We start from the raw sequence: 14,929 nt of genomic DNA, 5'->3' as shown, positions 1-14,929 counted from the left end.
ATATGCCTGTGTATAAGGTGCTCTGTGTGTGTGTCTACTGTTATATGTCTGTTTATAAGGTGCTGGGGAGGGGCTGTGTGTGCGAGACTGATGGTACCTCTCTATAGTGTTATATATCGGTGTATAAGAAGCTATGTGTAAGAGAGACAGATGGTACCTCTCTGTAGTGTTATATGTCTGTGTTTTTACGGTGCTGGGGATGTGCTGTATATGTGTCTGTGTATATGTGTAATGTGTGTGTGAGACTCTGGTACTTCTCTATAGTGATATATGTCTGTGTATAAGGTGCTGTTTTTGTACAAGTGCTGGGGAGAGATGGCCTGAGTGTGTCTATAGTGGCCCCCAGACAGTCAGACACAGTGAGTGTGACTAGTGCCACATTTTAATTATTCAAAGGTACTCTGTCAGGTGGGCTGGGCCCTGGGCATAATTTTATTGCATGGGGCTGGGCTTCATTTTATTGCAGGGGGGCTTCATTTTATTGCTGGGGGCAAATGAAGGGGGGCTGGGGCATCATTTTATTGCAGGGGGACTGTGCATCATTTTATTGCTGGGGGCATCATTGCAGTGGGGCTGGGGTAATCATTTATTGCAGGGGGGCTGGGGGCATAATTTTATTGCAGGAGCATCATCTTATTGCAGGGGGGCTTCATTTTATTGCTGGGGGCAAATGAAGGGGGGATTAATTTTATTGTTGGGGGCTGGGGGAATCATTTTATTGCTGGGGGCATCATATTTTTGTTGGGGGCATCATTTTTTTGCAGGGGAGATGGGGCAATTTTATTGCTGGGGCATCATTTTTGTGCTGGGGGCATCATTTTATTGCAGGGGGCATATTTTTATTGCAAGGGGCATCATTTTATTGCAATGGGCTTCATTTTATTGCAGTGGGGCTGGGGGCACTATTTTATTGCAATTGGGCTGGGGCATCATTTTATTGCAGGGGGGCTGGGGGCTTCATTTTATTGCTGGGTGCATCTTTTATTGTAGGGGTGCTGGGGGCATCATATTTTTGTTGGGGGCATCATTTTATTGCAGGGAAGCTGGGGCATAATTTTATTGCTGGGGCATCATTTTTTTCCAGGGGGGCTGGGGGCATCATTTTATTGCAGGTGGACTGGGCATTATTTTATTGCTAGGGGCATCATTTATTGCAGTGGGGATGGGGCATCATTTTATTGCAGGGTGACTGGGCATTATTTTATTGCTGGGGCATCATTGCAGTGGGGCTGGGGTAATCATTTATTGCAGGGGGCTGGGGGCATAATTTTATTGCAGGAGCATCATCTTATTGCAGGGGGGCTGGGCATCATTTTATTGCAGGGGGGCTTCATTGCATTGCTGGGGGCATCATTTTATTGCAGTGGGGCTGGGGGCATCATTTTATTGCAGGGGGACTGGGGGCTTCATTTTATTGCTGGGTGCATCATTTATTGCAGGGGTGCTGGGGCATCATATTTTTGTTGGGGGCATCACTTTATTGCAGGGGCTGGGGGCATCATTTTATTGCAGGGGAGCTGGGGCTTAATTTTATTGCTGAGTGCATAATTTATTGCAGGGGCGCTGGGGGCATAATTTTATTGCTGGGTGCATAATTTATTGCAGGGGTGCTGGGGGCATAATATTTTTGTTGGGGGCATCAATTTATTGCAAAGGCTGGGGGCATCATTTTATTGCAGGGGGACTGGGGGCATCATTTTATTGCAGGGGGGTTTCATTTTATTGCTGGGGGCTTCACTTTATTGCTGGGGGCATCATTTTATAGCAGGGGGACTGGGCAACATTTTATTGCTGGGGGCATCATTGCAGTGGGGCTGGGGGAATCATTTATTGCAGGGGGGCTGGGGGCATCATTTTATTGCAGGGGCATCTTATTGCATGGGGGCTGGGCATCATTTTATTGCTGGGGGCATCATTGCAGTGGGGCTAGGGTAATCATTTATTGCTGTGGGGAACATTTTATTGCAGGGGGCTGGGGGTTTAATTTTATTGCTGGGGGCATCATTGCAGTGGGGCTGGGACAATCATTTATTGTTGGGGGCATCATACTTTTGTTGAGGGCATCATACTTTTGTTGGGGGCATTATATTATTTCAGGGGAGATGGGGCATCAATTTTGTGCTGCGGCATAATTTTTGTGCTGGGGCTTCATTTTATTGCAGGAGGGCTGGGGGCTTCATTTTATTGCTGGGGGCACCATTTATTTTATTTATTTATTGCATGTGTGTGTGGGCTGTGTGTGTGTGTGGGCTGTGTGTCTGGGGGGGAGCTGTGTGTGAGCTGTGGGCTGTGTGTGGGCTGTGTGTGTGTGGGCTGTGTGTGGGCTATGTGCGTGTGTGTGTGTGGGCTGTGTGTGTGTGGGCTGTGTGTGTGGGCAGTGTGTGTGTGTGTAGGCTGTGTGTGTGTGGGGGCTGTGTGTGTGTAGGGTGTGTGTGGGGGCTGTGTGTGTGTGTGTGGGCTGTGTGGCTGTGTGTGTGGCTATGTGGCTGTGTGTGTGTGGGCTGTGTGTGTGGGCTGTGTGACTGTGTGTGTGTGTGGGCTGTGTACACCTGTGTTCCTGCGTATGTGTCCGAGTGTGTGGATATATGTATATATAAATATCTCTCTGTGTATTATATCTGTGTGTTTGTGTGGTACAGTGCATTGCCCCATTCCTTTTAAGTATTTTTTGTTCTGGGTAGAGGCCCTAGGCTGTCTGTCTGCCTAGCGACCTGCACTTGCCAGGCCCAGCCTGGCGTCTCTAATGTTCTTGTTATCATAAGAAAACACATAAAAATAAGGCCCAGTTCAACTCAAATGTTCCCAATTGTCAGCATAATTCTTCATTATATACATAAACAGTTATTCCAATAGTACAAATGGTATATTGCAATATATACAATGTTATAGTGCTCCACATTAGTTGATTTATGTTTTTTTATATATAAAATGTTGTGCATTACCTTAAAAGATTTTTTTTTTTTTCATTATAAAAGCTGTGGGGCGGAGATTGGGCAGGGTTAGGGCAGAGATTGGGCGGGGTTGGGGCAGAGATTGGGCGGGTTGGGGTGGAGATTGGGTAGGGTTGGGGGTGGAGAGAAAGGGGGCCCCATTTTGTCATCCTGCTTTGGGCCCCGCAATGGCTAGGGCCAGCCCTGTATATATATATATATATATATATATATATATATAAACATATATAAACATTTAATTTTCATATTAAGCCCTTTTGATTACTGAATTAAACATCTCTAGGTTTACTGTCTCTTTAAACCTTAGATAGATTTGGTATACGCCCTGGTTAATGAGGCAGACAATAATATGTTAAAGTACCAGGCTCATTTGGGCACTAAAATGACTAATGTATATTAAATTATTTCTTTGCAGATTGCTTATTTAACAAAGTTATCGATAGCATCAGAAAATTACACAAAATGGCCGGAACACAGGAGAGTTTGGGAAAAGGTAAAAACATAGATGCTGTCTGGTTGTATGCATTACCTCACAGTCAATGATCACCTGGAGTTAAAGGGACATAAAAATGTAATAATCATTTTAAAGGACCACTAAAGTCAAAATTTAATTTTAAACAACTTTTCAATTCACTTACAAAATTGTTCAAAGTCTTTTATTTTCACACTTTCTGGGGCTCTCGCTCCTACTGAGCATGTGCAAGAGTTCACAGTGTATACGTATATGCTTTTGTGATTGGCTGATGGCTGTTGTAAATTTTACAGTGTCAGAAAAGAAAATCTACTGTTCATTTGAAATTCAGAGTTGCTATTGTATTGTCTTGTTATTGTACATTTGTTGATTAGACAATTATGGAGACAATAAAGAAAGCGTGGTTGCGCCAGTGACTATTAACCTTTAAATGGGAAAATAGAAAAGTCTAAAAGGGGATTATACAGTTCTAAAATATATTCAAACCATAATATGTAATAATATGAATAAATGTATTTTAAAACTTCATAAATGACTATACAAAGATATGGTTAAATCAATATAATTTTATTCAATAAAATATCCCTCAATTATATTAAAATATAAATAAATGCATAAATAAATGAATCATTTAAAGACTGGCCAGTCTAACAAAAACTAAATATTCAAATCTATCTAATTTTTTTTTAAAAATTCAAAATAAATCTTATTTCTAAATATATCTTATTTTTTTAAAAAAGAGTCAGTATATTGCATCAGTAACCAACAGGGAACCATTCGAGCAATATCCAACACTAATTCAAAAATAAATATATTTATAAATTCATAAATAATGGATAAATATTATTCTGGATTAGGCAATTATACAGTATTTAATGGTCCTTTAAGAGCATTTTATTATTATTTTTTTAAATAAGGGATTATATTGAGTTAAAAGGACAATCTACTATAAAGTTTTCTCCCTGTCAGTGTGTTCCAATTGATTGATTTTACATGCTGGAGTTTATTAGATTGTTTACAAATATGACCTTTACCATAATTGTTTCATTTAAAATATCTGCTGTTGGTTGTTGAAACCACCACCTATACTGAACATTTTAATACTGCAGTATTGGTTATTGAACAGCTATGTAAGCAAGAGGCAGCAGCAGAACTCAACCTCCTATGGAAGGGAGAGAGCTCAGCCTGGGGGCGCTGAGAGCAGTGCTGAATTGCCGACTGCTGCCCTATATATATATATTTAAATTTGAGCTCTCTGTGTGCCCCCCCCCCCCGCACTGCATTATAGCCCTATGTGATGACTGTGATTGATTGTTGACATAGATATTGTTGATCACAACATCACACACACACCGCAACGCACGGTCAGAGGAGCTCAGTGGAGGACTGGTGGTGATGATGAGGAACGCGGAGGCGGAGCTTACTTGCCTTGCGCAGCACACAGCCTGCCAGTGAGTGGCTGACTCTAGTCTGACTGACTGCCTACCTGATGATGTCACGTCACTCACTCTGAGTGAGAGGGAACATCTCCATGTGACACAGGCAGCCAGTCATCATCTCTGAGCTACGTGAGGAGGTCAAGGTGTGAGTGCCCGCATGCAATCGCAGATCATCAGATGACCAGGCACTGGCAGAGTGGCAGAAGAGACTGTGCAGACAGACGCAAAGACTGTCTGAAGTTGAGAGTGAGGAGGCCTTGTCTCGAGAGAGAGCAGCCAGGTTACTTACTGTTTCGAAAAATCATGGATAGGTGGCACTGGCAGTGATGTGGGGGGGGGGGATCTCTAGTCAACACAGGGACAAGTTATAGACAGAGCTTGATTGAATGTTATTGCAAATTTTCATTGCCAATTTGCTGGCCGGGCGGCACTCTGTGTGCCTGGGACACCATCAGCATTGAAATAAGGGCCAATTACATTTTAGCACTATGTGTGGTTCTACAGTACACTGTCTGTGTCTTTAACAGCCTGGTCTGTTTAGAAACTTCTCCTGCTTACGACAAGGAAGTTGGTTTCTTATTCAAGCTGTTTCTTATTCGTGAAATTCTGTTTCTTATTCACGGAAGTTGGTTTCTTATTCATTTTTTTGTCAGACTGTTTTAAAAATTGACTTTAAAATAAAAACTATAGGTTTTATTTATATAATAGGATTCATATAATGTAGTCACACAGAGGTGGAATCCCTTTATACAACAATTGAATATACAAACTTGAAAAAAGGGCATACGTTGGCACCAATACAAATATTACTATTATGAATAAGTAACAGATATTTTCAAAGGGTTAATAACCATTGGGCCACTGATTTCACTATGAATATATACAGGGTAGATCCCCCTCCATGACGTGCAATTGCTTTTAGCCTGTTCCAATGCTGTTTTTGGCACAGAAATTGATGCCAACCCTGGCATAAGTGCTCTAATTCTCATTTTTTAATAAGTAACAGATATTTTCAAAGGGTTAATAACCATTGGGCCACTGATTTCACTATGAATATATACAGGCTAGATCCCCCTCCATGCCATGCAATTGTTTTTAGCCTGGCCCAATGGTGTTTTTGGCAAATACATTGATGCCAACCCTGGCATAGGTGACATAAATCTCATTTTTGAATAAGTAACAGATAATTTCAAAGGGTTAATAACCATTGGGCTACTGATTTCACTATAAATATATACAGGTTAGATCTCCCTCCATGCCATGCAATTGTTTTTAGCCTCGCTCAATGGTGTTTTGGGCACAGAAATTGTTGCCAACACTGGCATAGGTGCTCTAATTCTCATTTTTGAATAAGTAACAGATATTTTCAAAGGGTTAATAACCATTGGGCCACTGTTTTCACTATAAATATATACAGGGTAGATCCCCCTCCATGCCATGCAATTGTTTTTAGCCTGGCCCAATGGTGCTTGTGGCACAGAAATTGATGCCAACCCTGGCATAGGTGACATAATTCTCATTTTTGAATAAGTAACAGATATTTTCAAAGGGTTAATAACCATTGGGCCACTGATTTCACTATGATTATATACAGGGTAGATCCCCCTCCATGCCATGCAATTGTTTTTAGCCTGGCCCAATGGTGTTTTGGGCACAGAAATTGTTGCCAACACTGGCATAGGTGACATAATTCTCATTTTTGAATAAGTAACAGATATTTTCAAAGGGTTAATAATCATTGGGACACTGATTTCACTATGAATATATACAGGGTAGATCCCCTTCCATGCCATGCAATTGTTTTTAGCCTGGCTCAATGGAGTTTTGGGCACAGAAATTGATGCCAACACTGGAATAGGTGACATAATTCTCATTTTTTAATCAGTAACAGCTATTTTCAAAGGGTTAAAAACCATTGGGCTACTGATTTCACTATAAATATATACAGGTTAGATCTCCCTCCATGCCATGCAATTGTTTTTAGCCTGGCTCAATTGAGTTTTGGGCACAGAAATTGTTGCCAACACTGGCATAGGTGCTCTAATTCTCATTTCTGAATAAGTAACATATATTTTCAAAGGGTTAATAACCATGGGGCCACTGATTTCACTATAAATATATACAGGGTAGATCCCCCTCCATGCCATGCAATTGTTTTTAGCCTGGCCCAATGGTGCTTGTGGCACAGAAATTGATGCCAACCCTGGCATAGGTGACATAATTCTCATTTTTGAATAAGTAACAGATATTTTCAAAGGGTTAATAACCATTGGGCCACTGATTTCACTATGATTATATACAGGGTAGATCCCCCTCCATGCCATGCAATTGTTTTTAGCCTGGCCCAATGGTGTTTTGGGCACAGAAATTGTTGCCAACACTGGCATAGGTGACATAATTCTCATTTTTGAATAAGTAACAGCTATTTTCAAAGGGTTAATAACCATTGGGCTACTGATTTCACTATAAATATATACAGGTTAGATCTCCCTCCATGCCATGCAATTGTTTTTAGCCTGGCTCAATGGAGTTTTGGGCACAGAAATTGTTGCCAACACTGGCATAGGTGCTCTAATTCTCATTTCTGAATAAGTAACATATATTTTCAAAGGGTTAATAACCATGGGGCCACTGATTTCACTATAAATATATACAGGGTAGATCCCCCTCCATGCAATGCAATTGTTTTTAGCCTGGCCCAATGGTGCTTGTGGCACAGAAATTGATGCCAACCCTGGCATAGGTGACATAATTCTCATTTTTGAATAAGTAACAGATATTTTCAAAGGGTTTATAACCATTGGGCCACTGATTTCACTATGAATATATACAGGGTAGATCCCCCTCCATGCCATGCAATTGTTTTTAGCCTGGACCAGTGGTGTTTTGGGCACAGAAATTGTTGCCAACACTGGCATAGGTGGCATAATTCTCATTTTTGAATAAGTAACAGATATTTGAAAAGGGTTAATAATCATTGGGCCACTGATTTCACTATGAATATATACAGGGTAGATCCCCTTCCATGCCATGCAATTGTTTTTAGCCTGGCCCAATGGTGTTTTTGGCACAGAAATTGATGCCAACCCTGGCATAGGTGACATAATTCTCATTTTTGAATAAGTAACAGATATTTTCAAAGGGTTAATAACCATTGGGCCACTGATTTCACTATGAATATTTACAGGGTAGATCCCCCTCCATGCCATGCAATTGTTTTTAGCCTGGCCCAATTGTGTTTTGGGCATAGAAATTGATGCCAACACTGGCATAGGTGCTCTAATTCTCATTTTTGAATAAGTAATAGATATTTTCAAAGGGTTAATAACCATTGGGCCACTGATTTAACTATGAATGTATACAGGGTAGATCCCCCTCCATGACATGCAATTATTTTTAGCCTGGCCCAATGGTGTATTGGGCACCGAAATTGATGCCAACACTGGCATAGGTGACATAATTCTCATTTTTTAATCAGTAACAGCTATTTTTAAAGGGTTAATAACCATTGGGCAAATGATTTCACTATGAATATAGACAGGGTAGATCCCCCTCCATGCCATGCAATTGTTTTTAGCCTGGCCCAATTGTGTTTTTGGCACAGAAATTGATGCCAACCCTGGCATAGGTGACATAGTTCTCATTTTTGAATAAGTAACAGATATTTTCAAAGGGTTATTAACCATTGGGCCACTGATTTCAATATGAATATATACAGGGTAGATCCCCCTCCATGACATGAAATTGTTTTTAGCCTGGCCCAATGGTGTTTTGGGCACAGAAATTGTTGCCAACACTGGCATAGGTGACATAATTCTCATTTTGAATAAGTAACAGATATTTTCAAAGGGTTAATACCCATTGGGCTACTGATTTCACTATGAATATATACAGGGTAGATCCCCCTCCATGCCATGCATTTGTTTTTAGCCTGGCCCAATGGTGTTTTGGGCATAGAAATTGATGCCAACACTGGCATAGGTGCTCTAATTCTCATTTTTGAATAAGTAACATATATTTTTAAAGGGTTAATAACCATTGGGCCACTGATTTCACTATAAATATATACAGGTTAGATTTCTCTTCATGACATGCAATTGTTTTTAGCCTGGCCCAATGGTGTTTTAGGCACATACATTGATGCCAACACTGGCATAGGTGACATCATTCTCATTTTTGAATAAGTAACAGATATTTTAAAAGGGTTAATAACCATTGGGCCACTGATTTCACTATAAATATATACAGGTTAGATCTCCCTCCATGATATGCAATTGTTTTTAGCCTGGCCCAATGGTGTTTTTGGCACAGAAATTGGTGCCAACCCTGGCATAGGTGACAGAATTCTCATTTTTGAATAAGTAACAGATATTTTCAAAGGGTTAATACCCATTGGGCCACTGATTTCACTATTTCCCCCTCCATGCCATGCATTTGTTTTTAGCCTGGCTCAATGGTGTTTTGGGCATAGAAATTGATGCCAACACTGGCATAGGTGCTCCAATTCTCATTTTTGAATAAGTAACAGATATTTTAAAAGGGTTAATAACCATTGGGCCACTGATTTCACTATAAATATATACAGGTTAGATCTCCCTCCATGACATGCAATTGTTTTTAGCCTGGCCCAATGGTGGTTTGGGCACAGAAATTGGTGCCAACCCTTGCATAGGTGACACAATTCTCATTTTTGAATAAGTAACAGATATTTTCAAAGGGTTAATAACCATTGGGCCACTGATTTCACTATGAATATATACAGGGTAGACCCCCTACATGCCATGCAATTGTTTTAAGCCTGGCCCAATGGTGTTTTTGGCACATAAATTGATGCCAACCCTGGCATAGGTGACATAATTCTCATTTTTGAATAAGTAACAGATATTTTCAAAGGGTTAATAACCAATGGGCCACTGATTTCACTATAAATATATACAGGATAGATCGCTCTCCATGACATGCAATTGTTTTTAGCCTGGCCCAATTGTGTTTTTGGCACAGAAATTGATGCCAACCCTGGCATAGGTGACATAAGTCTCATTTTTGAATAAGTAACATATATTTTCAAAGGGTTAATAACCATTGGGCCACTGATTTCACTATGAATATATACAGAGTAGATTCCCTTCCATGCCATGCAATTGTTTTTAGCCTGGCCCAATGGTGTTTTCGACAAAGAAATTGATGCCAACACTGATTTAGGGGCTCTAATTCTCATTTTTTAATAAGTTACATATATTTTCAAAGGGTTAATAACCATTGGGCCACTGATTTCACTATGAATATATACAGGGTAGATCCCCCTCCATGCCATGCAATTGTTTTTATCCTGGCCCAATGGAGTTTTTGGCACAGAAATTGATGCCAACCTCCGGCATAGGTGCTCTAATTCTCTTTATTGAATAAGTAACATATATTTTTAAAGGGTTAATAACCATTGGGCCACTGATTTCATCATAAATATATACAGGATAGATCTCCCTCCATGACATGCAATTATTTTTAGTCTAGCCCAATGGTGTTTTGGGCACATAAATTGATGTCAACACTGGCATTGGTGCTTTAATTACCATTTTTAAATAAGTAACATATTTTTTCAAAGGGTTAATAACCATTGGGCCACTGATTTCACTATGAATATATACAAGGTAGACCCCCCCCTTCATGACATGCAATTGTTTTAGCCTGGCCCAATTGTGTTTTGAGCACAACAATTGATACCAACACTGGCATAGGGCTCTAATTTTCATTTTTGAATAAGTAAATCATATTTTCAAAGGGTTAATGACCATTGGGCCACTTATTTTACTATGAATATATACACGGTAGATCCCCCTCCATGACATGCAATTGTTTTTCGCCTTTCCCAATGGTGTTTTGGGCACAGAAATTGATGCCAACACTGGCATAGGTGCTCTAATTCTCATTTTTTAATAAGTAACAGATATTTTCAAAGGGTTAATAACCATTGGGCCACTGATTTCACTATGAATAAATACCCTGTATATATTCATAGTGAAATCAGTGGCCCAATGGTTATTAACCCTTTGAAAATATATGTTACTTATTAAAAAAATGAGAATTAGAGCACCTATGCCAGTGTTGGCATCAATTTACATGCCCAAAACACCATTTGGCAAGGCTGAAACCAAATGTATGACATGGAGGGGGATCTACCCTGTATATATTCATAGTGAAATCAGTGGCCCAATGGTTATTAACCCTTTGAAAATATCTGCTACTTATTCAAAAATGAGAATTATGTCACCTATGCCAGGGTTGGCATCAATTTCTGTGCCAAAAACACAATTGGGCCAGGCTAAAAACAATTGCATGGCATGGAGGGGGATCTACCCTGTCTATATTCATAGTGAAATCAGTGGCCCAATGGTTATTAACCCTTTGAAAATATCTATTACTTATTCAAAAATGAGAATTAGAGCACCTATGCCAGTGTTGGCATCAATTTCTATGCCCAAAACACCATTGGGCCAGGCTAAAAACAATTGCATGGCATGGAAGGGGATCTACCCTGTATATATTCATAGTGAAATCAGTGGCCCAATGATTATTAACCCTTTGAAAACATCTGTTACTTTTTCAAAAATGAGAATTATGCCACCTATGCCAGTGTTGGCAACAATTTCGGTGCCCAAAACACCATTGAGCCAGGATAAAAACAATTGCATGGCATGGAGGGGGATCTACCCTGTATATATTCATAGTGAAATCAGTGGCCCAATGGTTATTAACCCTTTGAAAATATCTGTTATTTATTCAAAAATGAGAATTATATCACCTATGCCAGTGTTGGCAACAATTCCTGTGCCCAAAAAACCATTGGGCCAGGCTAAAAACAATTGCATGTCATGGAGGGGGATCTACCCTGTGTATATTCATAGTGAAATCAGTGGCCCAATGGTTATTAACCCTTTGAAAATATCTGTTACTTATTCAAAAATGAGAATTATGTCACCTATGCCAGAGTTGGCATCAATTTCTGTGCCGAAAACACCATAGGGCCAGGCTAAAAAATATTGCATGGCATGGAGGGGGATCTACCCTGTATATATTCATAGTGAAATCAGTGGCCCAATTGTTATTAACCCTTTGAAAATATCTGTTACTTATTCAAAAATGAGAATTAGAGCACCTATGCCAGTGTTGGCAACAATTTCTGTGCCCAAAACACCATTGAGCCAGGCTAAAAACAATTGCATGTCATGGAGGGAGATCTAACCTGTATATATTTATAGTGAAATCAGTGGCCCAATGGTTATTAACCCTTTGAAAATATCTGTTACTTATTAAAAAATGAGAATTATGTCACCTATGCCAGTGTTGGCAACAATTTCTGTGCCCAAAACACCATTGGGCCAGGCTAAAAACAATTGCATAGCATGGAGGGGGATCTACCCTGTATATATTCATAGTGAAATTAGTGGCCCAATGGTTATTAACCCTTTGAAAATATCTGTTACTTATTCAAAAATGAGAATTAGAGCACCTATGCCAGTGTTGGCATCAATTTCTGTGCCAAAAACACAATTGGGCCAGGCTAAAAACAATTGCATGGAATGGAGGGGGATCTACCCTGTCTATATTCATAGTGAAATCAGTGGCCCAATGGTTATTAACCCTTTGAAAATATCTGTTACTTATTCAAAAATGAGAATTATGTCACATATGCCAGTGTTGGCATCAATTTCTGTGCCCAAAACACCATTGGGCCAGGCAAAAAACAATTGCATAGCATGGAGGGGGATCTACCCTGTATATATTCATAGTGAAATCAGTGGCCCAATGGTTATTAACCCTTTGAAAATATCTGTTACTTATTCAAAAATGAGAATTATGTCACCTATGCCAGAGTTGGCATCAATTTCTGTGCCGAAAACACCATTGGGCCAGGCTAAAAAATATTGCATGGCATGGAGGGGGATCTACCCTGTATATATTCATAGTGAAATCAGTGGCCCAATTGTTATTAACCCTTTGAAAATATCTGTTACTTATTAAAAAAAATGAGAATTAGAGCACCTATGCCAGTGTTGGCATCAATTTACATGCCCAAAACACCATTTCGCAAGGCTGAAACCAAATGCATGGCATGGAGGGGGATCTACCTGTATATATTCATAGTGAAATCAGTGGCCCTATGGTTATTAACCCTTTGAAAATATCTGTTACTTATTCAAAAATGAGAATTATGTCACCTATGCCAGAGTTGGCATCAATTTCTGTGCCGAAAACACCATTGGGCCAGGCTAAAAAATATTGCATGGCATGGAGGGGGATCTACCCTGTATATATTCATAGTGAAATCAGTGGCCCAATTGTTATTAACCCTTTGAAAATATCTGTTACTTATTCAAAAATGAGAATTAGAGCACCTATGCCAGTGTTGGCATCAATTTCTGTGCCAAAAACACAATTGGGCCAGGCTAAAAACAATTGCATGGAATGGAGGGGGATCTACCCTGTCTATATTCATAGTGAAATCAGTGGCCCAATGGTTATTAACCCTTTGAAAATATCTGTTACTTTTTCAAAAATGAGAATTATGTCACCTATGCCAGTGTTGGCATCAATTTCTGTGCCCAAAACACCATTGGGCCAGGCAAAATACAATTGCATAGCATGGAGGGGGATCTACCCTGTATATATTCATAGTGAAATCAGTGGCCCAATGGTTATTAACCCTTTGAAAATATCTGTTACTTATTAAAAAATGAGAATTAGAGCACCTATGCCAGTGTTGGCATCAAATTACATGCCCAAAACACCATTTCGCAAGGCTGAAACCAAATGCATGGCATGGAGGGGGATCTACCTGTATATATTCATAGTGAAATCAGTGGCCCAATGGTTATTAACCCTTTGAAAATATCTGTTACTTATTCAAAAATGAGAATTAGAGCACCTATGCCAGTGTTGGCAACAATTTCTGTGCCCAAAACACCATTGAGCCAGGCTAAAAACAATTGCATGTCATGGAGGGAGATCTATCCTGTATATATTTATAGTGAAATCAGTGGCCCAATGGTTATTAACCCTTTGAAAATATCTGTTACTTATTCAAAAATGAGAATGATGTCACCTATGCCAGTGTTGGCAACAATTTCTGTGCCCAAAAAACCATTGGGCCAGGCTAAAAACAATTGCATGGCATGGAGGGGGATCTACCCTGTATATATTCATAGTGAAATCAGTGGCCCAATTGTTATTAACCCTTTGAAAATATCTGTTACTTATTCAAAAATGAGAATTATGTCACCTATGCCAGGGTTGGCAACAATTTCTGTGCCAAAAACACAATTGGGTCAGGCTAAAAACAATTGCATGGAATGGAGGGGAATCTACCCTGTCTATATTCATAGTGAAATCAGTGGCCCAATGGTTATTAACCCTTTAAAAATATCTGTTACTTATTAAAAAATGAGAATTATGTCACCTATGCCAGTGTTGGCATCAATTTCTGTGCCCAAAACACCATTGGGCCAGGCTAAAAACAATTGCATAGCATGGAGGGGGATCTACCCTGTATATATTCATAGTAAAATCAGTGGCCCAATGGTTATTAACCCTTTGAAAATATATGTTACTTATTAAAAAATGAGAATTATGTCACCTTTGCCAGGGTTGGCATCAATGTATGTGCCCAATACACCATTGGGCCAGGCTAAAAATAATTGCATGTCATGGAGGGGGATCTACCATGTATATATTCATAGTGAAATCAGTGGCCCAATGGTTATTAACCCTTTGAAAATATCTGTTACTTATTTAAAAATGAGAATTATGTCACCTATGCCAGGGTTGGCATCAATTTCTGTGCCAAAAACACCATTGAACCAGGCTAAAAACAATTGCATGGCATGGAAGGGGATCTACCCTGTATATATTCATAGTGAAATCAGTGGCCCAATGATTATTAACCCTTTGAAAATATATGTTACTTATTCAAAAATGAGAATTATGCCACCTATGCCAGTGTTGGCAACAATTTCTGTGCCCAAAACACCATTGGGCCAGGCAAAAAACAATTGCATGGTATGGAGGGGGAT

At 39.6% G+C, this 14,929-nt stretch overlaps 1 protein-coding gene across 1 annotated transcript in view; it reads left to right on the top strand.

Annotated features, from left to right (window-relative positions):
- Nucleotides 1-14,929, top strand: part of LOC128639577 (glutathione S-transferase omega-1-like) — a 117,951-nt gene that overhangs the window by 33,516 nt on the left and 69,506 nt on the right. Inside the window, exon 2 of the mRNA XM_053691712.1 lies at nucleotides 3,367-3,444. Within this exon, the coding sequence (XP_053547687.1) occupies nucleotides 3,414-3,444 (31 nt within the window). The 5' untranslated portion in view covers nucleotides 3,367-3,413. The remainder of the gene's footprint in view (nucleotides 1-3,366; nucleotides 3,445-14,929) is intronic.

Source organism: Bombina bombina, chromosome 9, assembly GCF_027579735.1.
Source record: "Bombina bombina isolate aBomBom1 chromosome 9, aBomBom1.pri, whole genome shotgun sequence".
Taxonomy (NCBI): Eukaryota; Metazoa; Chordata; class Amphibia; order Anura; family Bombinatoridae; genus Bombina; species Bombina bombina.
This window is presented reverse-complemented; position numbering and strand designations above follow the sequence as displayed.